The 25,168-nt window shown below is 51.7% G+C and overlaps 8 protein-coding genes across 8 annotated transcripts; 4 read left to right on the top strand and 4 right to left on the bottom strand.

Annotated features, from left to right (window-relative positions):
- Positions 1-86: 86 nt before the first annotated feature.
- VE01_07815 (uncharacterized protein) lies at positions 87-1,398 on the bottom strand. The gene is made up of 4 exons (XM_018277248.2): positions 1,142-1,398; positions 960-1,075; positions 865-891; positions 87-807 (listed from the first exon to the last, which is right to left on the bottom strand). The coding sequence occupies exons 1-4, from the start codon at positions 1,163-1,165 to the stop codon at positions 309-311; spliced, it is 666 nt and encodes a 221-aa protein (XP_018128023.1). The 5' UTR covers positions 1,166-1,398; the 3' UTR covers positions 87-308.
- A 195-nt stretch (positions 1,399-1,593) lies between these two features.
- Positions 1,594-2,960, top strand: RPF2 (rRNA-binding ribosome biosynthesis protein rpf2). Its single transcript, XM_018277247.2, has 2 exons — positions 1,594-1,666; positions 1,725-2,960. Exons 1-2 carry the CDS (start codon positions 1,653-1,655, stop codon positions 2,686-2,688), a joined length of 978 nt encoding a protein of 325 aa, XP_018128024.1. The 5' UTR covers positions 1,594-1,652; the 3' UTR covers positions 2,689-2,960.
- On the bottom strand, positions 2,880-6,742 carry VE01_07813 (uncharacterized protein). Its single transcript, XM_018277246.2, has one exon. It carries the CDS (start codon positions 6,552-6,554, stop codon positions 3,054-3,056), a length of 3,501 nt encoding a protein of 1,166 aa, XP_018128017.1. The 5' UTR covers positions 6,555-6,742; the 3' UTR covers positions 2,880-3,053.
- A 246-nt stretch (positions 6,743-6,988) lies between these two features.
- On the top strand, positions 6,989-10,414 carry VE01_07812 (uncharacterized protein). The gene is made up of 7 exons (XM_018277245.2): positions 6,989-7,295; positions 7,353-8,612; positions 8,664-8,870; positions 8,921-9,182; positions 9,241-9,833; positions 9,889-10,119; positions 10,176-10,414. The coding sequence occupies exons 2-7, from the start codon at positions 8,408-8,410 to the stop codon at positions 10,310-10,312; spliced, it is 1,635 nt and encodes a 544-aa protein (XP_018128018.1). The 5' UTR covers positions 6,989-7,295; positions 7,353-8,407; the 3' UTR covers positions 10,313-10,414.
- A 1,141-nt stretch (positions 10,415-11,555) lies between these two features.
- On the bottom strand, positions 11,556-13,548 carry VE01_07811 (uncharacterized protein). The gene is made up of 6 exons (XM_018277244.2): positions 13,068-13,548; positions 12,972-13,008; positions 12,845-12,912; positions 12,551-12,795; positions 12,353-12,490; positions 11,556-12,293 (listed from the first exon to the last, which is right to left on the bottom strand). The coding sequence occupies exons 1-6, from the start codon at positions 13,248-13,250 to the stop codon at positions 11,765-11,767; spliced, it is 1,200 nt and encodes a 399-aa protein (XP_018128019.1). The 5' UTR covers positions 13,251-13,548; the 3' UTR covers positions 11,556-11,764.
- A 3,130-nt stretch (positions 13,549-16,678) lies between these two features.
- Positions 16,679-18,989, bottom strand: VE01_07810 (uncharacterized protein). The gene has a single exon (XM_018277243.2). The coding sequence runs from the start codon at positions 18,248-18,250 to the stop codon at positions 16,856-16,858; it is 1,395 nt and encodes a 464-aa protein (XP_018128020.2). The 5' UTR covers positions 18,251-18,989; the 3' UTR covers positions 16,679-16,855.
- Positions 18,990-20,086: 1,097 nt separating this feature from the next.
- On the top strand, positions 20,087-20,578 carry VE01_07809 (uncharacterized protein; the record flags this gene model as incomplete). The annotated part of the gene is made up of 2 exons (XM_018277242.2): positions 20,087-20,456; positions 20,572-20,578. Exons 1-2 carry the CDS (start codon positions 20,179-20,181, stop codon positions 20,576-20,578), a joined length of 285 nt encoding a protein of 94 aa, XP_018127963.2. The 5' UTR covers positions 20,087-20,178.
- A 562-nt stretch (positions 20,579-21,140) lies between these two features.
- On the top strand, positions 21,141-24,915 carry VE01_07808 (uncharacterized protein; the record flags this gene model as incomplete). The annotated part of the gene is made up of 4 exons (XM_018277241.2): positions 21,141-21,378; positions 21,496-21,585; positions 21,650-21,712; positions 21,779-24,915. Exons 1-4 carry the CDS (start codon positions 21,294-21,296, stop codon positions 24,913-24,915), a joined length of 3,375 nt encoding a protein of 1,124 aa, XP_018127962.1. The 5' UTR covers positions 21,141-21,293.
- Positions 24,916-25,168: the final 253 nt, after the last annotated feature.

The following is a 25,168-nucleotide window of genomic DNA, read 5'->3' as shown; positions in this document are numbered from 1 at the left end:
ACATCAATTTTAATCATAGTTCCCATAAAACCAGCTATTATCTACAGTTCTTCGGAACTTTGGGAGGCACAAGTACAGATCAGTCTCTTGAACAGAATCTATTTATTGATATGCGCGCCTATCTACAATTCTTAATATGATCATATGCGCCATGGCTGTATCAACCAACATTGCGAGAGATACGTCTCTATAACACGGTCCCTCGATCCTCAGACGGCAACCTACTCGTAACATCATTCATGAACCCGCCATGAATCCATCCTGCCACCCTCAATATCCTCAAGCCCCAACTGCCACTCTCCAGATACCTATTTATTATGCCACACCAGCGTCTTCAAGCTATCCCAATGATCGCTCTGCACATAAATATAGCTCATACTGCTCCTCAAACTCGACTGCAAGCTCTCCGGGTGCCACCTAAACACATACATCACCGCCCCCCAGCTCATCGCCGCAAACACCGGCCACGCATTATCCTTAATCTTATTCGACAGCTGCACATTCGTCACAATCCCCGTGCCCGGCTCCACGCTCAGCTTCGCCAGCCCCAGTACCACACGCGCGAAGATGTATATCACGATCTGCTGGCTCACACTCGACACCTTGCCGGTGCGCGGGTTGCGCTGCCCGAACACGACGTAACCGCCCAACAGCCCAGCGAAGAAAGTGTCGTAGGGGCCTTCCTTGCCGGTCGGGCCGAGGCGCCGGAGCGCGATCATGACCGTTTTGTAGATTACCGCAAAGCGGGCGAGGTTTTGGGCGTGTGTGCGCGTGGCTTTGTAGACTAGCCGGGCCTTTTCTCTGAATCTGTAGGGAGGGGCGGTTAGCTTTGAGCCGACGGGGAGACGAGGGATTGCGACTTACGTTCCGGAGCGGAAGAGAAAGATCATGCTATGGAATCACTGTCAGTATGCTTGCTTGCCAGGGGGGTAACAGCGAGCGCAGGAGAGGATGCGTACACCAAGGCATGGGGAAAGCGGATTTTGGCACCGTAAACAGCACCATTGCGCGCGGCTTTCACGAGGGCGAATAAGTCGGCATATTTAGGATTGAGCACTATCTCATTGAGCGCTTTCTATATTCCCTCTCGTCAGCTCGATTCTATCACGCAGTGTTGTGGTTTTCAGCGTTGTTTACTCACGTATACTGCGTTAGCCGTCGCCATTTTGGCTGATGTGCCTCGGCTGAGATCTCAGATAACGTCGCTCAGTGCAAAGACCCTTCAAAAGCAGAGAGCCAGTTGAGCTATTGGCAAATCTGCATGGGGTATTAAAGGAGATAAGAAGTAAACAATGCTGAGGTCGTTACAGGCGTAGTAATATAGTGAGCGCCGGTTGGAGTTGGAGAACGATGATGCTCTCGGTGTTGGAGATAATCGTAGGCCGAGTCGGCTTTGGGACTTGATAACTCGGGTGGGATGGTCCAAATACTTACCCCACAAACTACAGGGATGCTATGCTGAATACGGTGGACATGATGATTCCCTTGTGACAGAGACAACCTATATTTTAAGGCGTACATTTACTAGCGGCCAACGTTGAGCATTATCTCCACGTGACCACTATCGATTTGAACATTTCGAGAACTTTTTCCCAGATTTCAATGAGGGCAGCTTGCGACGAGCAGAATCCTGGAGACAACACAACATCACAATGCTCCGCCAAATGTACGTTTCCAATCGCAAATTTCCCCCACAAGACAATTAAAAACTAACCCACTGCCAGAAAACCCCGTAACGCCCGCTCCAAGCGCGCCCTCGACAAGAAGGCCCCCAAGCCCGTCGAGAACCCCAAGAAGGCGCTCTTCCTCCGCGGCACCTCGTGCTCGCAGAAGACCCAAGATGCGCTCACAGACCTGTACTCGCTGCGCCGACCCCTAGCCCAGAAGTTCACCAAGAAGAACGAGATCCACCCCTTCGAGGATGCCGCCTCCCTCGAGTTCTTCAGCGAGAAGAACGACGCCTCGCTGCTCGTCTTCGGCTCTTCCAGCAAGAAGCGCCCGCATGCGCTGACGCTCGTGCGTACCTTCGGATACAAGGTCCTGGATATGCTAGAGCTCAACCTCGATCCGGATAGCTTGCGCCTGCTCAGCCAGTTCAAGAACAAGAAGTGCGCTGTGGGACTTAAGCCCATGCTTTTGTTCAGCGGTACGCCGTTTGAGAGCCCAATCCCGAACGAGTACACGATGGCGAAGAGCTTCTTCACGGATTTCTTCAAGGGCGAGCCGGCTGAGAAGGTTGATGTGGAGGGGTTGCAGTACCTGGTGTCTATCGCGGCACGCGACACTGTCGATGGGGAGGAGGCGAAGCCTAAAATCCATCTTAGGGTGTACCTGATCAAGACCAAGAAGAGCGGACAAAAGCTGCCTCGCGTGGAGGTTGAGGAGATGGGACCTCGCATGGACTTCCGTATTGGGAGAATGAAGGATGCTGAGGAGGCGATGCTCAAGGAGGCGATGAGGAAGGCGAGGACGACGCTGGAGAGGCCGAAGAAGAACATCTCGACTGATATTGTGGGTGACAAGGTCGGAAGGATACATCTCGGCAAGCAGGATCTCGGGGAGTTGCAGACGAGGAAGATGAAGGGATTGAAGAGGACTAGGGACTCGTTGATCGTTGATGCTGAGGATATCGAGATGAAGGATGAGGTTGAGGCTAAGAAGTCAAAAAGAAAGGTTGTTGCTGAATAAGTCGGAGATAAAAGGCTGTTATTAGGGTTTAACAATGGGCGTTTGGTGTTTGGTGGAGGGAATGCGATAGTCGTGGTACTCATGTATGCTCCGGGCGAAGAGGTTGTCTATAGGGCTTGAGAAACTAAGCTGTATTCGTTTCTGAAGCATGACGCTGAACTCCTTGTGGATTATACAGTGATTCGTATTCATGGTCATAAAATAAATGGGAGGTGGTTCAAGCGTTTGATATTCTATACAAGGCAGCTAGCCAGCGACAGTAAAGAAACCAGCCCCAGCAATTAAAACCACTCATCTCTATTTGTACCATGACACCTGAGCTTTCCAATAGCTCAGCATCAAGACCCCAGCCTTCCAATTATACATTAATAGCCCGCCTCTACCAGCCTCTCCCTGGCAGTCTCATCTCTCTCCAACTGCCCCTTTCCTTCCCTCTTTGCACGATCCAACTCAGCGTCTACATTCCAGTCACCCAGCATCGCATCCATATCACTTAGTACATCCTCTACCAACCCGTCGTCCTCCTCAGGCTTACAGTCCGCCATACAAAACAAGGGAGCCTCACCCTCATCGCCCCAGGGGTTGACCAGCTGGCTCTCCGTCATAAGTGGTACAGCTCGCACAGCGGAAGCTGCGCTGACTTTACCCTGCTGTTCTCCATCCTCGACTATGTCAAAATTCTCTGGCCCGGTAAATGCATCCTTGTCACGCACTTCTCCGGAATTGCTATCCGCAGATTGAGCCCTCGCATCAGCAGCCAAAAATGCTTCGGCCATTGCACCGACGCCTGGGCTGCCCGGGACAGTATCCTCTCTGGGCACGCTAAGCTGGTCATTCGATGCGCGCCTAGATAATATCCCACTCGTCCACTTGAGCTTCCGGTGACATGAATTATTCCCCTTTGTAAGAGACTCAGCTTCGGGTGGTGGAGGCGGACTGGAGAGGTCCCTTGACTGGGGTGTTTTGTTGTTTGGCTGGTCGGGCTGTTTGTCTTCGCTGTCACTGTCGAGTGGCGGAGGATTGAAAGAAACACGCTTCTTTCGTTTGATAGGGCGTGGATGTATTATTGGACTCTGTGTGTTGTTCGCCCAGGGGTTGGATAGGGGGAGGAGGTCGTCGTTTCCGACCGTGGGCGATTGCGGAGTGTGAGACTTGCGCGGTGAGAGATATTTTGGGGATGGCGGAGGGGAACCTGTGGGTATCAACCACGAAGATACAACGCCGCTGAAAACGAGTTCGTTGGTCTGGGGCGGTTCGGAATTGCGGACTGATGATTCGCCATTGTGCACGGGTGAACCGGCGCCAGAGCAATGTGGCTCAGTTCCCGCGAGCAGCAGAGCGGCATCTTTACTTTGGCTCATTGAGAAATTCCCGGTACGTACGGTAGGCTCGATCCAAAGGGATTGTGGTACAGGCACATCCTCAACTGCCCAGGGACTTTGCAGTACAGGAAGGGAGTGGACCTCCTCTGGAGCAGACGTGAAGCTTGCCTCTAAAACTTGGTCGTCTCCAACATCAGCAGGCGCGGGTTGGGATTTCGGAATAGACTCTTCAGTGGCAGATATAAAGCTTGTGTCTGAAAATTGCTCGTCGTCGACAATGTCAGGCAATGGAGGCAATGGCGAGGATTTCGGAATGGGCCCTTGAGAAACATGTTGTAATATTTCTACGAGCGTGGACTCATTGTCTGTCAGGTCAGGAGATGCTAGTAGAGAGCCTGTGTCCTGTGATAATGTAACATCTCCAATGGTCGCTTCTTTCGTGACGCTAGTTGTGGCCTTAGAAGAAGGGAGTTCTTCTTTGTGTTCGACATTTCCGCTGTTTGTCTCCGCTGCAATTTCGATGGGAGGCGGTTGTGTCCCAAGAGCCTGTTCGCTGGCTAAGAGGCCCTCACTTTCTCCGTTTTCTTGACAAGGCATAACAGTTGTATCAAGACTGCTTTCGCTTCCACGACCATCAATTATTGGCGTAGGACAGCTCTCGTGCGCGGCTTCCAATTCATTGCGCCCATCCTTCGTAACTGGCGATATTGGAGGAACAGAGGCATGTGTGGGCGCCCGATCGTCAATATCTCTATCCAATGGTTTCGTTTCTGAATCCTCATCTGCGTCGTTGTCGGTTATCTCAATAATTGGCACGGAGCCAGGCGGCTGCAGCAGCCGCCCGGAATTAAAGGTTGAAAACCGATCCCTGGCTAGATCGACATAATTCAGGGCTTGGCTAGCGGGAGACACCACATCTTTTTTGTGTGCATCATCTTGAACCTCTGTTGACTGAAGAGGAGCCGCCTCAGGTGTCTTCTGCTTCTCAATAGCCTTACGTGAATCACCATTCTGACTGCCCTCGGCCGTGGTTGGTGCATTGCGCCTGACTCTGCGATACTTCAAACTGCCTGGTGGCAACGGAGAATCGAAGCTTCGTGATCGGTCATTTCTTTTAGGTTTGAGCAGATTAACCCCCACTGGGCTTTTTTGGAGGGGATGCGATTGACTTCTTGCTTGTGATGTATGGTTTAACGACGCTGAGACAAGTTGCGAAGGCGTCTTCTTACTTGATGGTGATAGACCATTCCGCTTTGCTAGGTCTGAGCGATGACTTTCGGCAATATTCAATGCAGAGACATCCGGCTTTCGGGGTGTCAGTTGCTCAGCTGAACAAGCTAGCTGAGAAGCCTGTGAGAGGCCGTGGAGTATTTCCTGGCTTAGTTGGCTTCGCGCAATAGTATGAACGGGCGACGGCTCAAATGATAGCACCGAATCACATCGATGTACTGATTTGTGTCCAAAGGATGACTCGGGCTCCACGAATGAACTTCCATTCAAAGAATACTCAGGGGCTGTGCGGCCAATTTCCATAGCCGAATCTAACCCATCTCCATCCACACTTCCCGCACTAGATGCCGACTCCTCATACACTCTAGACGCAGACTCTGGTCGCACCGATATTTCACGCCGCGTATCTTCGGCTTTTTTGGCAGTGACATTGGGAGTAGGCTGGATATTGCCATCGCCGCGCCTCTGGACCGTGGTGCGTGTGGAGCGTACAGAGTCTGCTGTCGAAACCGGGATATCTTCAAATTCAGACAGGCTCGCCGTTTCAGCAGGTAGTTGTCGATTAAATTTCGCAATGCTCACATTAGACATAGACATACTAGACGCATCTATTATAGCTTTGTCATTGCCGACGATATCTCGGGTCCTCTCCTTCGGCGTTGGCGACGTGGGATCTGACCAGTTGTTGCGAGAGCGTTTCCCAACATCTGCCCCTTTTAACCAGTTTGTATCAGCCCTCCTCTTTATGCCAACGCCTGGCTTTTGTAATATATTTTCCCGCTCGTCCAGGCTCGCAAAATCCGAGGGCCTCTCAAGCTGATTCGCGACAAACCGCTTGAATCCAGAATGTAGTTGGGGCCGCTCTGGCTGGCGATTATTGACTATATCCATTGATGTACTGGAACATTCGGCCAATGCTTTGGTTCGCGTACCAACGGAGCTGGATGAGTTGCTGTCATCCCTGCGGCGCTTTCCCAAACCGACGACTGAAGTGGTTTTATGAGCGAGATTCGGGTGTTCCGTAACTGTCGTTCTGTTCGTTGGCTGCTTTTGGGTCGGCCGTTTCGATTGCCACGGGTTTACCCATCCGCTATTCTTGTCGAATGGTCCTCTAAGCTGTGCTGACATTATCAGGGGAGCATGTCCAGCAATGTATCGTTTTTCGATAGCCTCGCGCCGTCTCTGTCGCTCCGCCTTTGACAGGAGACTGTCCTCTGCATCTGATCCTTCGCAGATGACCTCATCGTCAAAGCAGAGCGCTATTTCGTCGCCGAGTTTTGCCATCCGCAGACGGGCTCTCTCCAGGGCTGCCATTTCATGAGCCTTCGGGCCTTTGTCTCGGGGAATGGAAACGCCCGAGAAATCGTGCTTGGAGCCCAGCCGACTTGAATTTGATGGCTGGCGAGAGTTATTGTTTATTTGCTGTCCATGGCATATTTGATCCAGTCGAAACGAAACGACGCGGTTGGTGTTGCCGTTTGTGCCTGGAAGCAAACTTGGTGCGTGGAAGTGGAGAAATCATGTCGTCGCGACAACGTGCTTCCGAGCGCGTGTCACTTTACGCCAAGTCAGGTGACCTCCCGATGCAAGGTTCCGTTTCTGTCAGAGTACATCCTGCAAGGAGTACACCACAGACCACCACTGCTGCATGGTTCCAATATCCAAGAAGCAAACATCACGTGGTCTTCCAGCCCCTGTTACTCGGCAGTTAGAAGAGAAAGCTCTGCTCTACATTAATTAATATGCGTGTCCAAACCTTATATGATTGACTTTTCACGATGTCTGGGAGTTCATTTATCTCATCACCTTTCATCGAGGGACCTCACCCCTTAACTACTCTCACTTGCATGCATTAGAGAGCAAAACTAGCCTTAGTCTACAAATCGTCTGTATGAAGTACAGTAAGGTTATTCTATAGAAGCTGACAGGAATTACTGAGGTGTCGATCGCAGCCTTCTTCGTACACACCGTCAGCTTACTGGGCACTTACATAGTGCATGCATGACAGCTTATAGTTACTCCATAACACACACGTGCGATTAACTGCGAGATGAGGTTCTGTCTTCTGTCTGTCCTTGGCAAAGGAAAAAATACTTACTGTGGTGGGTTTAGTTTTGCGGCCAGCGGCAGCGCCAGTGTCAGTACCCCGGAGAAGCCGATCGCCCCAGAGAAACTATCTTCCCCAGAGACGCTGTCTTCCCCGGAGAAAGCTGTCTTCCCCAGAGAAATAGGTCGACTGTCGCCCTTTCTCCACGGATTCTTGGCGGGTCAGCTATGCCTTTGCCATGACATATCCTGCTTGAAAGCCTACCTTCTTGCCTTCATTTTCAACTATCCTGACATTTCTCCGTACTAGCTCGCCTGACTCCCCTGTTGGCTTACCACGAAATCCGGGGCACGGCTTAACTTGGCGGCCCGAATAGGAAGGACGACATAACAGTAGCGTTCCACCCGCCCGGGCACGATGGAAAGGAACCTCCTCTCACCTCGGTCAGAGAACTTTATCCAGGTATAGGATTTCCTTACTCGTGCCATTCCTTGGCCGTTATGTTCTATCCAGTCGGTGTCAATGCTTCGGTCGTCCTTCGGTGCCTTCTAGCCGCCTCCGGCCATCTCACTCTCGGATAGTCCACCCCGTCCCAATGTGCCATTCGGAAATATAAACTGCCATGTGTACATCCGTATGTCTCCACAAACTGATTCGTCGGGGAGTCTGGGGGCGATTATTGCCCCGGAGAGTTCAGCCGCTACCCTCGTGGAGTTGGCTTAGCTTCGCAGCCACAACATTCCCTATAGGTCCAAAAGGAGTGAAACGAGACTCAGTTATGGGGCCAAGAAACATCAATTTTGGCCGCTACGCTTGGCAGCGTGCAGTGATTTATCCACACGACACAGCCAGTTGAAAATCGGGAGATCATCCCGGTATGACTACCCCCGTACAAAAAACGCGGGGTAGTCAGCATGAGACTCAATTCTATATTTCCGTGTCTTTATCCGAATCCACCTCTCTACACGGACCCATATGGAATTGCTGTCATGGCTCCATTATGCTATATAGTCGACGGCGACCCGAAGTCTTTGGTCTCTCCCATTAAGGCCCGGCTTCCAACCGTCTCGTCCCACAAAGCAACGCCCTCTCCAAGCTGCCTGTTTAACGAATTGCTGCGATGGGTGTCATTTCTGCTGCCGATGGCACGTCCGATCCCATCCTCACGCGCATGGTCGCGGAGGACAAGGTCCCGTGGTACAAGAAAAAGAATTTGAGGCTTCTGTACTTTTACCTGTTCGTCTGCTGCATGGGTGTGGAGATGACGTCTGGATTTGATTCTCAGTTGATCAACACCCTCCAGCTCACGCCAGAGTATCTCATCTGTATGTGATCCTGCAGCGAATTCGGTGTAAAAAAGTATTAACATATTCTAGACTTTGGCGATGGCTACCTGAAGGAGGGGAAGCCGGCGATTAAGCCAAATTTGTTGGGCTTCATGTCAGCTTGCTACCAACTCGGTTCAATCTTCGGTGTTCCAGTTGCGCCGTACATCAACCAGCGATTTGGTCGAAGATGGGCGATCATGATAGGGTCTGTTATCATGGTCGTGGGAGCAATCCTGCAGTGCTTCTCTCAACACAGTAAGTGAATCGGCACAGTGTGCCTTTGCAGAGTTCTAACAGATTTTCAGTTGCAATGTACATCATCGCCCGTATGATCCTCGGATTTGGCATTGTTATGTGTATTATTGCTGCATCTGCCATGATTGGAGAGCTTTCATACCCCAAAGAGCGAGCCATTATGACGTCCCTATTCAACTCTTCTTACTTTATCGGCGCCATCACGGCTTCCGCGATCACGATCGGAACTGTCGAAATCAAGGGTAACTGGAGTTGGCGTCTGCCTTCTATCCTCCAAATCTGCCCGTCATTGTTGCAGATCTGCTTCGTCTTGTACGTATACGCTGCTTTGGATCCCAAAAGTACTGCGCATGATCTAACTAGTATATAGTTGCCTACCAGAAAGCCCCCGTTGGCTGATCAGCAAGGACCGCGACGAGGAAGCCTACGCCGTTCTAGTCAAGTACCACGCCGAGGGTGACTCAGACTCTATACTTGCAAAGGCAGAAATGGCACAGATCAAGTCAACCATCAAGATGGAGCTGGAACATTCGAAACAGTCCTGGACGGATATGATCAGAACATCCGGTATGCGTCGTCGTGTGGTCATCGCCATGATGCTCGGCCTGTTCACACAGATGTCTGGAAACACGCTTCTTTCGTACTACTCCAATCTCCTCTTCGAACTCATGGGATACACCACCAAATTTGCCAAGACCAGGATCAACATCGCCAACAACTGCTGGAGTTTCATGAACGCCACAGCCCTCGCCTTGATCATCACGCGATTCAAGCGTCGCCACATGTTCATGATCTCTGCGGCGAGTATGTTGATGGTCTTCATCTCGATGACTATTTCCTTCGAGAAGCTACGTGAGGCCAAGAACGCAAAAACCAAGAACCAAGCTGCCTCCATCGCCGCCCTGTTCTTCTACTTCGCCTACTCCCCATGTTACAACATGGGTAACAACGCCCTCACATACAGTACGCTCCTTTTCCCCACCCCCCAAAAGCTAAACTCCCACTAACACTCCACCAGCCTACCTCGTCGAACTCTTCCCCTACGCCGAGCGCAGCCGTGGTATCGGAATCGAGCAGATCTTCGGCAAGCTCGGTGGCTTCTTCTCCACCTACGTCAACCCGCTCGCCCTCGATGCTCTCGACTGGAAGTTCTTCGCCATCTACTGCGGCTGGATCTTCTTCGAGTTCTCCTTCGTCTACTGGATGTACCCCGAGACCCAAGGGCGTACGCTCGAGGAACTCGCTTTCTGTAAGTTTACCCTCTCACTGCGCAAATTTGAACTGCTTGCTGACTCTTGTACGCAGTGTTCGAGGACAAAGCTCTCGCCGACAAGGCTGTTGAGGCTGTGGAGAAGCAGATCCATTTCGGTGGCGAGAAGGACGATGTTAACCGCGATAGCATGGCGCATGTTGAGGAGGCTACGCGCAAGGAGATTGCCTGACGGGAGAGGCTTTGAAATGTTGGCTGGAATATTGCCACGTTGTACTTCTGTTCGGTTGTAGTTCTTCAAATTGAACCACATTCTTTTATAATATTATACATCTTACCTTCGTCGTTCGTGTTGTGAAATGCTCGTAGATACCTTTCATGGGTAGTCGATATGATCGACGTTCATGAACTGCGATCGGTCAAGAGAAACGCGGCCCAGTTTTGCCAGTGTGGATACCAGCCCCTATTTACGCACGAACAGGAGACGGGAACTACTCCAGCCACGCAGGTGTCTATCTAGTACCAGACCACTACCAGTAGTTAGATTTCTGAACTTCTCACAATCGGGCTTGCTGTCGCACTATATTACAAGGCAAGAGGGGTCGCCCCTAGCGAGAGGGGGGTACACGGAAGAGTTCATGAAATGGGAGGATATTGAGCTGAGCTACGACTGATGGAGAGAGTCAACACCGGAGGAGTGTTTATGGATGTAGGGGGGCAGGCACGAACTATGCCAGCGAATGTAGCGGTGACAAGAGGCTGCCATCACGAGAATGTAATGGCGATGAGAATACAGCAACAGCGCTTTACGCCTCACTTCATAGTTGGCTCACGGCTCAAGGCCTCTTCGTAGAGGCGTCTTTTCTTTATTCTCTCAGTCTCCTTCTCTTGCTCAGCCCTCTCTTTCGCGGCCTTCTCCTGCTCGACTTTCTCTTCTTCTTCTGGCTGTCGTTTCAGACCCAAGGTTCCCTTTTTATGCTTGCGAGGTTTCCATATCCCTGCACCTCAGCAGCAGGGCAGCGAGAGCAATTATATCAGATATATTAGCTCGATACCCAGCTTCTATAATATCCCATGCTAGAGGAAACATGAGAAGGGGACACTCAGAAGAGACGGAGTTAGCTACCTTGAGATCCCCTCAGCCGGCAGATATACTGCGACAAGCAGGGGCAATATAAAATGGCCGTAGTCGGCAACAAACGGGAGGGGGCGGAGGCTAAATAAAAAGGGTGGCGTACTGTGGTCTCGATCCGAGAGTCTCGTCACCCCTACATTGTGCCATACTCAAAGAACAATCATATACGACCACAGACTCGAGAGAATTGGGCATCCCGTCCGCTCTGCCATACACAAGCTTGCGTATCCTCTGGCTAATAGTCTCAATTGTGCCAATAGGCATAGCGCCGAATCGGGGCCACTTGCCACCTGAAGGGTGAGACGAGGGTTGAGTGAGGGTAGGGGTGAGCAGGGTGAGCGGGGTGAGTGGGGTGAGTGAGGCAAAGCAACATCTTTGTGTTAGTTTGGCGTCACTTCCGCATCATTCTCGTATCAGCACTGAAGTTTGGCTATCTTAACTTACATACCATATTAAGGGTGCCTTGCTCTTATTTTATAGCTTATTTGTCATTTGTGAGCCATACTCACGAATGAAGTCTAAATCGTCAAAGGAGAAGCTCCATTTCCACTAGCGCCCAGGAACCATAGGGATCAAGTCCCTCTGGCTCACGCTCGCACTCGTATAACTCTGCCCGCTCTCATCGTCTTCGATGTAGACGGTCTGCTGCACGCTACTCTCCACCCGAATCGCCTGCTCGTTCCCATCCTCTGCCCTCCCGTCGTCTCCATTTAGATTCGCCGCCACCCCCGCTTGGTACCTCTCGGCCGCTCGCAGCCCGTCCTCGTCCCCATTGCAGCTCCTCTTGCCCACCTGCCTCGATTTCGACGCAGAGGCGCCCCCAGCGAGCTGAACGAACGCGTTGTTGCCTAACATGCGCTCACTGTTCGAGTCATACTTCGCGCTTTGGGTCGATCTGAAGTAGCGTGGGAAGATCAGCCTACAGATAGGATTTAACGTCGGGAGACAGGCACAGATGATCGCGACGTTGACTTCGATAGTGGACCAGTAAGCTGTTTCACCGCTGTAGAAGGTAGTGTCGGCTTGCTTAGCGAGGCCGATGATGGAGTTGAGCCGGAGCATGGAAACGGCGCATATGCTATGTGGGGTGATGTGAGCTTTGTGGTATTGCGGGAAGGGGGAGAAGGGGCTCCGTACAACCAACCGATGCCGAGGATGACCATCAATGCAATTTTTTGTCGGAAGGGGATGCGGAGTTTATGGACGATGGGCAGAGGAATCGTGGCAATTATCAGGTCGGTAGCGATGTTTATGCAGGCATTGGCCAGAAAGAGCCTTGCTCAAAGTTAGTATGAAGTTCGAATCGTCGCCCTAGCCGCGTGCATGAATACATACTTGTTCTGATCCACACATTTAGAGGTCGGCCGGAGACTGAGTTCCCAGAAGGCTTGAACTGGTACACAGGTCCAGATATCACTGATTACGCACTCCGTTCCGAATGCGATGACAATGATGAGGGCCACGTAGATTGCATATCTCGTTGCATCGTTCCCCCCGAAGATGCGGTAGTATTGGAGGAGAATACTCGTTTTAACGAGGCTAAGGGTGACACAGTAAGAGATAATGCTCCAGAAGAGATACTATAAGCGTGAGATCAATGGATTTTCTGGAGAGAGCAATGGAACTGACCTTGAGAATGCCAACGACTTGTGACGTTTCAAGAAACTGTACGTGCCGGCCAGTGCCATATCTCACCTCTGAGGAGGAATTAGCAATTGGGTGTCGTGGAGATCAGGAAGCTAAAGGAAAGGCTCACCTTGAATCTGACACGCTGCCATTCCTACGTTGAAGGCCTAAAGACGTAGTATATTAGACTGTGTCTTTCGATAACAATTCGCGTCCTCTTACGTACCACAGCCACCACTATAGTATAATCCTCCCATCCTGCACCCTTAATAATCCAGAACCTTGCGATGACTCGTAATACCACAAAGATGGAAGATAAAACGGTAAAGGATATCGAAAGACCGAGGAGAATGGGACCTCTAGTTTCGGCCGCTAGCGCTCTCGTTTGCTCCTCTGTAAGGACCTGCATTGCTCATCTCATGCAATTGGTTTCAATATCATGGATATATAGACCTTAGGCACTGCAACCGAAGAATACATATATATTACTCAACAGCACAGACATCGCCACCTCAAAACAATTGTTTTGATGCGGTGATGTGGCTGTATGTAGTCTGAGATGGAGAAGGTAATTCGCACCAGTTCTGGAGCAATAATGGAACCCCAGACTATATAAACCACTTCCGAGGCGGATCGATGTCACATACGGGCTTTTGGCGAATGTCAAAATGATGGCACCCTAACAGCTCCCCTGATAGCGCCTTGTCAATGCCGGAACTTGCCAGAAAGTAACCTGGTACAAAGGCGTAAATACGAAGATCTAACTCGCAGTTGCCTTTTGTTAACAGAGCGTGTCGCGATAATCACTCAGGGGATAGTAGCTGAGGGCTATACCGCGCAACTTCCATCCCATACATGCACATGGAGTGGATCCCCTTCCACCATCCGCGCCCACAAAAATAGCGCCCTCAACCAACTATCTATCCCCTCTCCAAATCTCATCCCGTCTCATTTGATCTCTTCATACTTCCAACCAACTAGTCTTCTATCAAGTCCACCATGGTATGGCGTGTATATATCTCCGTATAGACATTCACTTCCTAAAATCAGCCACTCTACCCTTGCAAAAGCCAACATTGATTGAGCCTTTGGCGTGTGATTCTTTACAGCATCTCTATCCACAGGTGGCCTAGGACAAAGTGTGGAGTCTGTGTGTTGATACCACACAGATGGAATCTGCGGGGTACGCTTAGAATGGTAGCGTAACACTCAATAGCGTAAGCCACGTAGATCAATTAAGCTAATTACGAACGTAAAGACCCACTCGTAATAATGCCCCAATTCTCCTTAAGGCTCTTTATGGGGTAGGCGTGAGCTCATACTCCAAAATCGAGAGGTTACCAACCACCAGTCTTTCGGAGCCAGATCCAACAACCCCTAACCAACCCCAACCAACCAACTAAAGCTGGGGTTCCCTGCGATTGAGGGTGTTACAATTTCCATTTTAAGCATACCCCGCAGATTCCGTCTTAGTGGCATCAACACACAGGCTCCACTTACAAAACTTATGTACATAACCTCCCTATAAGTATCCGACCAATGAAACAGGTGCCGGCCGAACATCGCGGCACACAACACACAGCACCAGAATTTGATATTTTCTTAAAGGAGTGGTGGCTGAGCAGGGCCAGTAGTTCACAAGTATTGACCCTTCACACGAGTCAGTACAGGGGTAATGTTCAAAAGTTTTGCGAGTGGATCGAACAAGGGACCCAGGATTTGTGCACAGCAGCATATACTCATGTATCGATCACGTACAAAATATAAGGCGAGATACATCATCGATTTCCGCGGAGCCGTGCGCGAGGCTTTAATATCTCCCCCCACTCACAAAACCTATGAACATAAGCTCCGTATAAGCTGTGGCTACCTTACTAGCGCACAGGCCTCTTAATTGTATCCTCTTGTGAACGAAGCCCAAATCAAATCTGCAATATAGTGGTGCTGCAGCGGATGAAGAACGAGTTTCCCGTCTCACATGTGACCCTCTGCTCACCCTGCTCACCCTGCTCACCCTGCTCACCCTGTTCACCATACCCAGCACGCTCGCCCACTCACCCTGCTCACCTAAAGGCGTCCACTGTCGCAGTGCAACGCGTTGTCAAAACTAGACCCACTTCTGGGTGGTCGAGGTGGTTGAGGTAGTCGCGATCACAAAAAAAGGGTAAGGGCAGCGAGGCTCAACTACTAGGCTGGATGGCACCGGTTTAACTATTATCTAGAGGATTGCTTGAGATCGGTGGATTAGTAGTTGGGTGGGTGACCACCAGCGAATACCCACTGTTGTATGTTTTTGTTTATTCTTTTGCTTCATTCCTATTTTTGGGGGGTTAGGGTCGGGGGTGGGAAAGGGGAGAGCAATTCCAGCCTCAAACCGAGAAGCCCATATAGGGTCGATACCTATATCACCGGGCCAGAAGCCAGAATTCCCGTCTTCTATTACCACAACCCATACAAGAGATGAGCAAGTCCCGTCCTAAGGTTGGCATACTTACAACTTTCCTTTATTAAGGCAGTAGGTCGATGGTGGAGTGGCGGATACGATCGTCAGAATGCAGCGCGGTGACAGATAGGGGCGGTTGTGACGAGAGTGCAACGGCGACGAGAATGGAACTGCAGCGACAACGCAACGACGGCGGTTTTCCTCCTTGCTTGATATTCAACCTAGGCTACAAGAACAGGCATATAGTAGTTTCCAGATGTGAGGGCTCATCGCTAGTCTTCGTTCAGTATTTATTTCATGGGATGCAACGATCCGATACAGAATGTGTATAAAATAGATACAAAGTTATGCGGTGATATGGTAGAGCTGGATGAAGCTGGAGGAGAGCAGCAGAAGGAGGTTTATGAGAGTGAAGATGGAGATGATGAGTATAATTCCGAGAACAAATTCATCGCCAACATATTCGAGATTAATGTGCCTCTAAATCCTACACCTGAAGAGACAGGAAATAAAGCAATACACGCAAGAGACAGAGCAACCACAGCAAGGATAATCCTCGCACTGTCACTCTAAATGAGTGCCGAGAGATTGGAATTGAAACAGAATTTATCAGCGTTGGCCCGAGCTGAAGGAGAAGCAAAGGCTTCAATATGGCGCTAGATAGATGGTAGACTGGCGGGCATGAATGTGAGAATCCAGTGGTGACAGGAAGCGGCGGCGGTGGTTCGAATACCACAGCAACGAGAAAACAGAGGCGACAGCAAGGGCTATAGCGGAACAACGATATCAGATCCACCACGGCAATGTCCAACTTCTGTGGTCTCCTCCTCATGTCTGTCGGCAGTGGTTCTCAGGTGATAGTTTTACGCTATTTTTCTCATTGCTACCCCGCGCCTCGGGGAGAACCCTCTCCTTTTCCCCTTCTTTTCGCACTTTTCTTGTATGACTCGGCCTCAATCGGTATGCGTGGGGTTTACGGGCAACGGAACCTCTTACATCTCGAAATGTATGATGTGTAAAATAACTACCATTGCAACAGGCAAGAATCTATCCTTCCGGAATGACCGACGGGGATTAAAAGCCCTCAACGACCGATCCTGATGTGAACTACAACCCAGCTAGTAACCGCTACACCAATTCTCAACATCGTCCGTGTGTGTTTTTAGATGGGGGTTGCGGATTTGAGATTGATGTGCTTAGACATTTCCCGTGAGCGGGGATAGGAGATGGAGTAATGAAAGATGAGAATACAGCAGTGACAAGAGACCGACGATGACGAGAATACCGCAGCGACAGCAACGATATCAGCTATACCACACCGTAATCCCCGGTGCAACTATGTTGGACTTGAAAGCGCAACATCTTGGGAATGCATCATACTTCACATATGGATGCTTTTTTCAAGGTGGACAATGTCCTTTCGATTTATTTTGTTGTATAGGAGGTGTAAACCGACCTTTATATCATCCACGTCATATTCCACAGAACGCCTTTTTAAACACTATCAACTCACACATACCTTCAACCAGTCCATCCACAGCTATTATCCATCCCATCAATTCCCTTCCCTCCTACTCCTCAAGATTATATATATCATTATACCTCCCCCCCGCCTCCCTCCTCAACTCCTCCACCCCCCTCCCCCCAAACCTCCCCGGATTCAACACCCTCTTCAACTCCTCAAACTCCTCATCCACCACCACCACCTCTTCCACCACTTCACTCCCCTCGCCCCCAGACGAAACCTCAACCTCCCTCTCCTCCTTCAAAACCATCTTAGCAACTAACCCCGCAACGCCCATCGCATGCGTAACCCACACTCCCGCCGCGACCCAGAGGCCATTTATATCCCCCACTGGCCCCACCACGGGGAGTCCGTCGGGGGTTACCGCGAAGACACCGTTAAATTTCCGAGACCCGTCTGCTGTCATTGCTTGCCTGGTTTCTGAGGGGAATAACCCCAGCGCCCGTTCAACAGCGGAGTCAAACTCGGGAGCCCACCCCTTCTCTGCGCCCTCCGCGGCGGCAACGGGGAGGGGTGCGTGGTCGTAGGTTCCGAATCCTTCGCAGGCGCCGTGGTCGCGGCCATAAACCCCCTTCTCCGGCCAGCGGACAAACGGGCTTTTCTCCCCCCTCTCCGGCCGCGGCGCACCGTGGAGGTAGGGGTGCCCAACAGGAATAACAGGGATGTGGAGGATATCCTTCAGTAACTCTGCGCTCCATATCCCGCTTGCGACGATGATTTTGTCGGCGCTGATGAAGCCGGCGGAGGTGTTGATGCCCTTCACCACGCCATTGAGGTGTTTGATACCCAGCGCGATGGCTTCGATGAACTCCACCCCATTCGCGCGCGCGGAGGCCTGGTAGGCTTCCACGATCCTTGAAGGCTCCGCTACGCCATCAGTCGGGAAATAAAGACCCCTCGACACCCCATCCTTGACGTGGAATTGCGGGGATAATTTGGCAATCTCCTCCGAATCAACGAGCCGCGCCTCCAACCCCGCCTCCCGCGCCTTCTCCAATCTCTCCTCCAATATCTTAATCCCCTCAGCCGAACTCGCAATCTCCAACCCCCCGGCTTGAGAAAAAGCTCCTGGTGGGAGAGTGAGATACGCCTTCACGCTTGCCTTGGCGAGAGTGGTGAGAGCTGGGAGGGCGTTGAGTTGTCCGACTAGACCGGGTGCGAGGGAGGTGGAGGTCGTGAGTGTGGTGAGAGGGGGAGAGAGGACTTGAATTGTGGTGGAGGGGGGGAGGGAGGACGTGGAGAGAACATGGGCGAGGGAGGAGCCGACGACGCCGGAGCCGAGGATGAGGATGCGGGTTGGGGGTTTGGGAACGGTCATTGTGAGGATAGCGTCTGAGTTGGAGAATGTAAAAAATGGAGTTGGTGATATGGAGGATATGAGAATATTGTGATGTGGAAGTATATACGTCGCCGATGTCTGATTACCTAATACGAGCTCCATACCTATGTCTTGAGAAGGGCGTGGATATCTTGGCTATCGTCGATAACGCCCCGTAAAACCGTCATATCGGCGTAACTTACCTCCTTGAGTGCGATTGATTCCGCGTATATGACGGACCATATCCATCAAGAGAGAGGGTCGTGAGGTATACCTTCAGATACAACTTTTTAAAAGTCAAGCACGTGATTAACGCCCTGTAATATACTATACCCCACCCACAACACCTATGGCGTCATTGAAGCACTTCGTACGCGTCGTCTCGCATCGCCTGCTTCTTTACTCGCCGAGGTATACAGTTGGTAATTAATATCCCCTTCGGCATCACGGCACCGGTACTCCCCCTCACCCCGGCATAGAGCCTTCCCTCCCCGATGCACAGCCACGCCATCATCATCAACGCCTGCCTCTGTAACATCAACAAAACCATCACGTACTGCCATAGTAGTATCCAGTCCAGCTTCCCCCATCTAGACCATCCATCATCCCATCTTATCGTACCGAGACCCACCTGCCATCCGGTCTGTGACTCTACCTCTGACACGTCGTCGCCGCAGTAGTATCCTCACAAACAAGGCATGGGAAATTGCGATGGGCGATGGCCGCAAGGCGACGCAATGGATTCGTCAACGGCTTGGCGAGGGATTTAAGGTTTTTGTGTGCTTATTCTGTTCTATTCCTTATTCGGAGGGATGATGTGGTGAGGGTTTTTGGGGGTTGAGTCATGCGGGGGTTGGAGGGGTTGGAGGGGGTTGTGTTAGCGAGGAGAAGACTGAACACTGTATTTTTTCATACTTGGGGTGGTATATAGAGGTGTCACGTGGGTATGGATTGCTGGTGCTTCCCTCTTGATATAGTCTAGGTGAGAGAGTGAGTAGTAGGATTAGGCAAGAATGAGGTTATACTGGGACACTAACTTTGGTTGTTGTTTGGTTGTCGTTGGTTGTGTAGAGCAACAGCGATCCAACTCTATCCGTACCTTCCCCATCCCCTTCTCATCCTCCACTCATTTCAACACAGCCCAGCACGTACCTCTCTGGCTCTCTCTGACTCCTCCATCTCGTCGTCATACGAACTAACTAACAAACATCCAGACTAGAGCATCCAAACTCACTAAACTGCAATACGATCGTTTCCACTACAGCAAACTCAATTCTCGCCTTATCACCCTCGGTTGGCGCGTCACCCATTGAAAAATCGGACACCCAGAACAAATCTGACAGCCATGACAGCCATGACAGCCATGACAGGCCTTGGCACATCCACCAACGGAAAAGCGTCTTACGCACGCCCGCCCCACTGCCACCAGCGCTGATAGTCCAACGCCATTCCTAGTTCCATTCGAGAAGATGATTGCTCAGCAAAACACAAGACACAAGTATGGTCGGAGAAACTACAAGACGCACTAATAATTTAGACTCCAGTCCATGCGCACACCAGAACCTTCCTGGTCGCGTCCGATATACACCGGCTTACGGCACCGTGCTGACGCCTCAGGAACAAGGATGCCGTGTGTGTGCGTGTGGAGTGCTAGGTAATGTAGTTGCCTGAGCCCGTGGTGAGTCAGCGGCAGAGGTGAGACGATCGGAATCGGGAGTAGTGGGTGTATGTGGCTGGGGTTGGGGGAAAAAGTTGGATATGGAGAGGCGACTGATGGGTCTGGATCTGGACTCGGTGAGGAAAGAAGGTACAGTAGTTTCTGGATGCTGACGAGGGACGGTACGTAGGCGGATGCGTGTGCGTGGATTGGAAATGAGAGGTAGGTTGTGATGGGCTTGATTGAGGCTTGTGGATTAAAGTATAAGTATACCCTCGATGGGCGCGGAAAGGAGGAGCAGAAACAGACAAAGAATCAGAATCACAGACAGAAGACAATCAGCATACTGAATATCTCAACTCAACAACTTCCTCAATCCAATCAACAAATTTATATGTTCCCAAACCACACTCACACCAACCACACCACCACCACCACCACCAAAATGCCTTCCCCACGCACCTCCTACGCCTCATCCACCTACTCCTACTCCACCACTGCCTCCAGCGCCGACACCATCCGCGACGCCAAACAATCCTCGTCCTCTAAGACACCCTCACCAAAAAAAGACTCCTTCCTCCAAAAAACAAAGAAAATCCTCTCTGGCCCATCACCAGAGAAGGAGGCGATTAGAAAGGAGGCGCGTACGCCGACTCAGGCGATGATGGAGAAGTATGGGGCGGGGAGGGGGAATATTATGGGGCCGCATTAAACGCTCTGAGCATTCTTTGTATCTTGAGATCCTGAGGGAGAAGAGAAGGGAAGTAAGATTCTGATCGCGTTTTAGGACGTGATCAGACTTGAAATCGGCATAAATGGCGCTGTTTAGCGGGAGGAATGGCGTTTTGGAGGAATAGACGGTTTTGTCTATTGCCTGGCCGCAGGGACGCCATGAGCCTCATTATTGCGGCAAATGTTTCTTTTTGTTTTGTGGTTATAATGAAGGAAGGGGACGAGGGAGATGGAAGGGCAGAGATGAGTTTATTGAGTAGTTAATTAAGAGATTAATATAATTGGCTTTATTACTGTCTTTATTAATGGCTTTATTATTGACTTTATTATCAGCTTTATTATTTGACTTTACTTATTAATTTATTCCTACCTTTATTATTACATTTATTATCACACCTTCTATCACCTTTATTATATACCTTTTCATTGTATAAAAACTCTATTAAAATCCCTCCGAATGGCTACGATGAGCATTAATAGTAAACTGCCGCCTCGTAAATTTAAATCATAGCTATGGCGGAAGGCCGCGGAAGACGGCGGCGGGAGGTTACTCGACATGTGAGAAAATGGGTCCCTGCCTGTCTGTCCCACCCAATTCTGACATCGCCTCGCCGACGACCCCTCTCCTCACCGCCCACCCCATCAGGCATAGCGCCACGCCGGCAGTAACCCCGCCCCACCAATCCACCATCTTCCGCTATAACTCCGATTACCCAAACTTCCTCGTCCAACAGCATTGAACTGCCTTTTTGCCTGTCACCTCCACCAACATTCAAGATGGAGGACTCGCTGACGGCAACTGCGTATCTGTTGGCGCCTGAAGGGGAGAGGAGGACAGAGATCGTGGAGAGTGTTGTTAAAGGTATGTGTGCTTGATTTTGTGATTCTAGAGAGGTAGGCAGGACATGGGTGTCTCCGGCTCCGGGGTGATGAGGGTGACATGGATAGAAGGAGCAAAGCTGACATCTGATTACCACAGGACTCGAAGATGGGAGTACCAAACTAGGAGATGTCGTGCTCTCGCTGCGTGATCCGTTATTCGGGAACGACGACGAGCAGAAGACACAAAGTACGTCGTCTACCCCCCCGAACCCCGATCTCGAATTGGGAAACACGGAGCTGACAACAAATAGCCATGGAGTACGTCGCAGCCATCCTGCGCGGTCTCAAACCCGACGCCCTGACGCGATCGAATGGTGAGTTTCCTTTCCTCCTTATCCTTCCTTATCTCTGAGGGGAATTCACCTAACACAACCATCTAGTGCGACTCCTCTTCAATTTCGTCGAGGCACGCCTCGGCCTCGACCCGAGCGGCTTCAAGGAGACCGTTCAATCCCTGCGCTATCTTGTGGCAATGTTGCGCTTTGAGGCCGCTCGTGCAGCGACGCTGGTCTCTCAGGTTTTCAATGCCGCCCAGGCCGCCCCGGGAGGCTTCACCAAGATGTCGGTGATGACGAGGTTCGAAGTCTATAATCTGCTGGATGAGCTTCTGAGCGCACACCGCGATGTGATGAAGGCCACGGGTGTGGATTTCATTAATATGCTTATTGAGTTGTCGGCGAGCGAGAGGGATCCGAGGAATCTGATGCTCATCTTCTCGATGGTGGAGGTGATACTCGCGGAGTGGGATATCGATGATATCGATAGTCTCAAAGAAGATCTTTATGAATTGCTCTCGCGATACTTTCCGATTACCTTTTCGGCGAAGAAGAATGATCCCGCCAGCATCGATCCACCCGAGCTGGTACTGAGATTGAGGAAATGTTTCGCAGCCTATAGCGGCTTCGCGCCCTCCATCTTTCCAAACCTCATCCAGCGCCTCGACGACCCGAATCGCCTCAACGCCAAAGCCGACGTGCTACTCACTATGAAAGCGTGCATCGAGCGCTACCACCCGACCACTGTCTCCAAATGGAGCAGCCCTCTATGGGATGCCTTGAAATACGAGATCTTTAATTCGAGTGACGACTCTCAAGCCCCTAAAGCCCTGGACGTCCTCGGCGCCATCGCTGCCCGCCTCTCAGGCGACCTCGTCATCCAAAACCTCGTCGGCACCGTGCTGCAGACCTACGTCGCCGCTATCGTCGATGAGTGCATGACACGTTTGCGCGAGAACGGGCCCAAAAACTCCGCCAGTGCTGGTGCCATAATGGCCTCCATCATCGCCGCATCGCCATTCGCGTATCACCTCGTCATGCGCGCCGCGATCCCCGAGCTGTTGAAAGAATTTAGCGGCCGAGATGCAAGTGTAGCCGATAAGCGCGCGGTGGTCGAGACGACCAATTTACTTCTCGATGGCAAGTTTGAGGCGTTGAGACGACAGGATAAGTGGGACTTCAGCGCTGTGGGGATTATTGACGGGATCAGCTCTGATGCCGATCGCGCGTCTGAGTCTGGAACGGATGTAGGCGTCGCGAACAAGGGACTTGAGTACTACCGTGACGAGCTGACGGCGATGTATATGGGCGTCGCGAGGGATACCCAGTGCGATGACAAGCAGTTCCGCGTTGCGGCCATGCAGGGCCTGGCGAAGCTGCTGAGGCTGCCGCAGTTCCTGGAGAAGGGGAGTTTGGACTCGTATGTCCAGTTTTTGGCCGGCGTTGTGCTCGAGACGGCGGATCTGAAAGAGCCTGTGAGGAAAGAGGCCATCAAAGCACTGCAGGAGTGTGCGGTGCTATATACCCGTTTGGTTACTGAGCAGGCATTCCCTGTGCTCCTGGCTTCGTTGCCGGATGTTTTGGAAGGTGAGGAGACTGTTGCGGACAAACTCGCCGTGCTGCAAGCGTTGGGTGATATTGGCTCCAGGGGACGAATTATGGACACACTCTTACGGAGATTGCTGAGCAAATTGGATATTGTCCTCCGTGCGAACGAGTCGCAGAAGTACGCACACCTGGTGCTTGCGGGGATCTTATACGCTGTCGAGCAGAGGCAGGCGCAGAGTGAGAATGGTGAGGTCGCAATGAGAGATGAGGAGGACTATCGCAGTCTTGTTGATGAACTGCTTCGTCGCACCGCGGCGCTCAAGGTGCATTCAAAGAAGTGGTATGTCGGGACCCGTGAGTTGGAAACCGCAGGCGGCAAGGTGCAGCCTGACGATACCTTCCTGGACGTCGTGGGGAGGATCATCATGGCTGCCACCTGCGGGATGGGCTTTGAGGAGCAGTACTGGATCTTTGAGAGGGCATTTGCGTTGAGCGTCGCATACGATGATTTCACCGCTGCCTGCGTCGCCGTCACTTCACCAGACGACCTCCCCGTCGACGATGACCTCTCCGCCAACACTGATATCTCCAAGCGCATCGACATCATTGATGCGCAGTTCGACCTCCTGTCCGGCCCCGCCGACAAACTCCACGCTCTAACCCTGACGAAATACATCCTCGCCACCCTACGCCGTGACAACCGCGTCACCAAGCCCGCCTCTGTCGTCGCCGCCAGCCCACCACCAGCAGCACTTCCCGTCAAAAAGCGCATCCTAACCATCAACACCACCGCCGCCGTCACAAACCTCATCACCTACCTCGCCACCACCTCTTCCACCCCGGCTTTGCGCTCCACGCTGCTTGACATCCTCTCCCTCCTGATCAACAAATTCGCCGCTCTAACTCCTGCTGTCACAGCACAGCTCCTGGGTCTTTTCACTACCTTTCCCTCGCTGTCGGCGCAGGAGGCGAAGTTGACGATTCAAACCTTGACGACGTGCACGCACGCCTCTCTCCTCGCTGGGTTGCCTGCTGCGACGCAATTAACCACCGCCCTCTTATCCGCGCTCGAACTACCAGCGCCGACGGGACAGTTGGCCGCACAGGCATTCACGCATCTCCTCGCGCCCTCACCACTTCTCACGCGTCGCCAACACGCTCTCATCCGCCCCCTCGCACAACAGCGCCTCTTCCACACCGCTGTCCCCGCCCTTCTCTCCACCTTCTCCTCCCCTACCACTTCTGCCGCGACAAAAACAAATGTCCTCGTTGCGCTATCGGGATTGTTGGGGCATGCGCCGGAGGAGTACATAACACCCTTCATCCCCTCCCTCCTCCCTCCCCTCCTGCAATCCCTGGATTCCTCCCCCGCAGCCACAAAGAAAGCCTCCATCGCCGTCCTCCGCTCCGCCGCTACCAGCAGCCCGAAGGCATTACAAGAACACGACGCAGCGCTCGTGAAGAGGTTGTTGGCTTGTGCGACGGGGAGGGAAAGTAGGGAGGTTAAGGTGCGCGCGCTGGAATGTCTGGAGATCTTGCCGAAGGTGTGGGAGGTGAGTGTGGTGGCGAGGTTGAGAGGGGGGGTGGTGAGGGGGTTGGGGTCCGTGGTGGGGGATGGGGGGAGAGAGGTTAGGAGGGGGGGGGTGGATTGTTTGAGTGCTTGGTGGAGGGTTGGGGAGGGGGAGGGGAATTGAGTGGGAAGGGAATTGAGGGGTGGGGGGTTGGGATGGAGATTGAGAGAGATATGGGAGAGAAATTGGTTATTTCGGGAGTGGTATAGATGGTATTTTTCGGAAGTTGCATTGAGAGGCGTTTGCCGGTTTTGATAGACAGCTGGTGCATATCCGGATGATAAATGGAGATAGATAGATATGAATACAAACGCACTTCACTCATTAATCACCCTCCCCCCGCATCGCACTTCCTCATAGCCAGACGAAAGCATCT

Source organism: Pseudogymnoascus verrucosus, assembly GCF_001662655.1.
Source record: "Pseudogymnoascus verrucosus strain UAMH 10579 unplaced genomic scaffold scaffold_40, whole genome shotgun sequence".
Taxonomy (NCBI): Eukaryota; Fungi; Ascomycota; class Leotiomycetes; order Thelebolales; family Thelebolaceae; genus Pseudogymnoascus; species Pseudogymnoascus verrucosus.
Note: the sequence above shows the minus strand (reverse complement) of the source record. Positions and strands in the feature narration are given on the sequence as shown.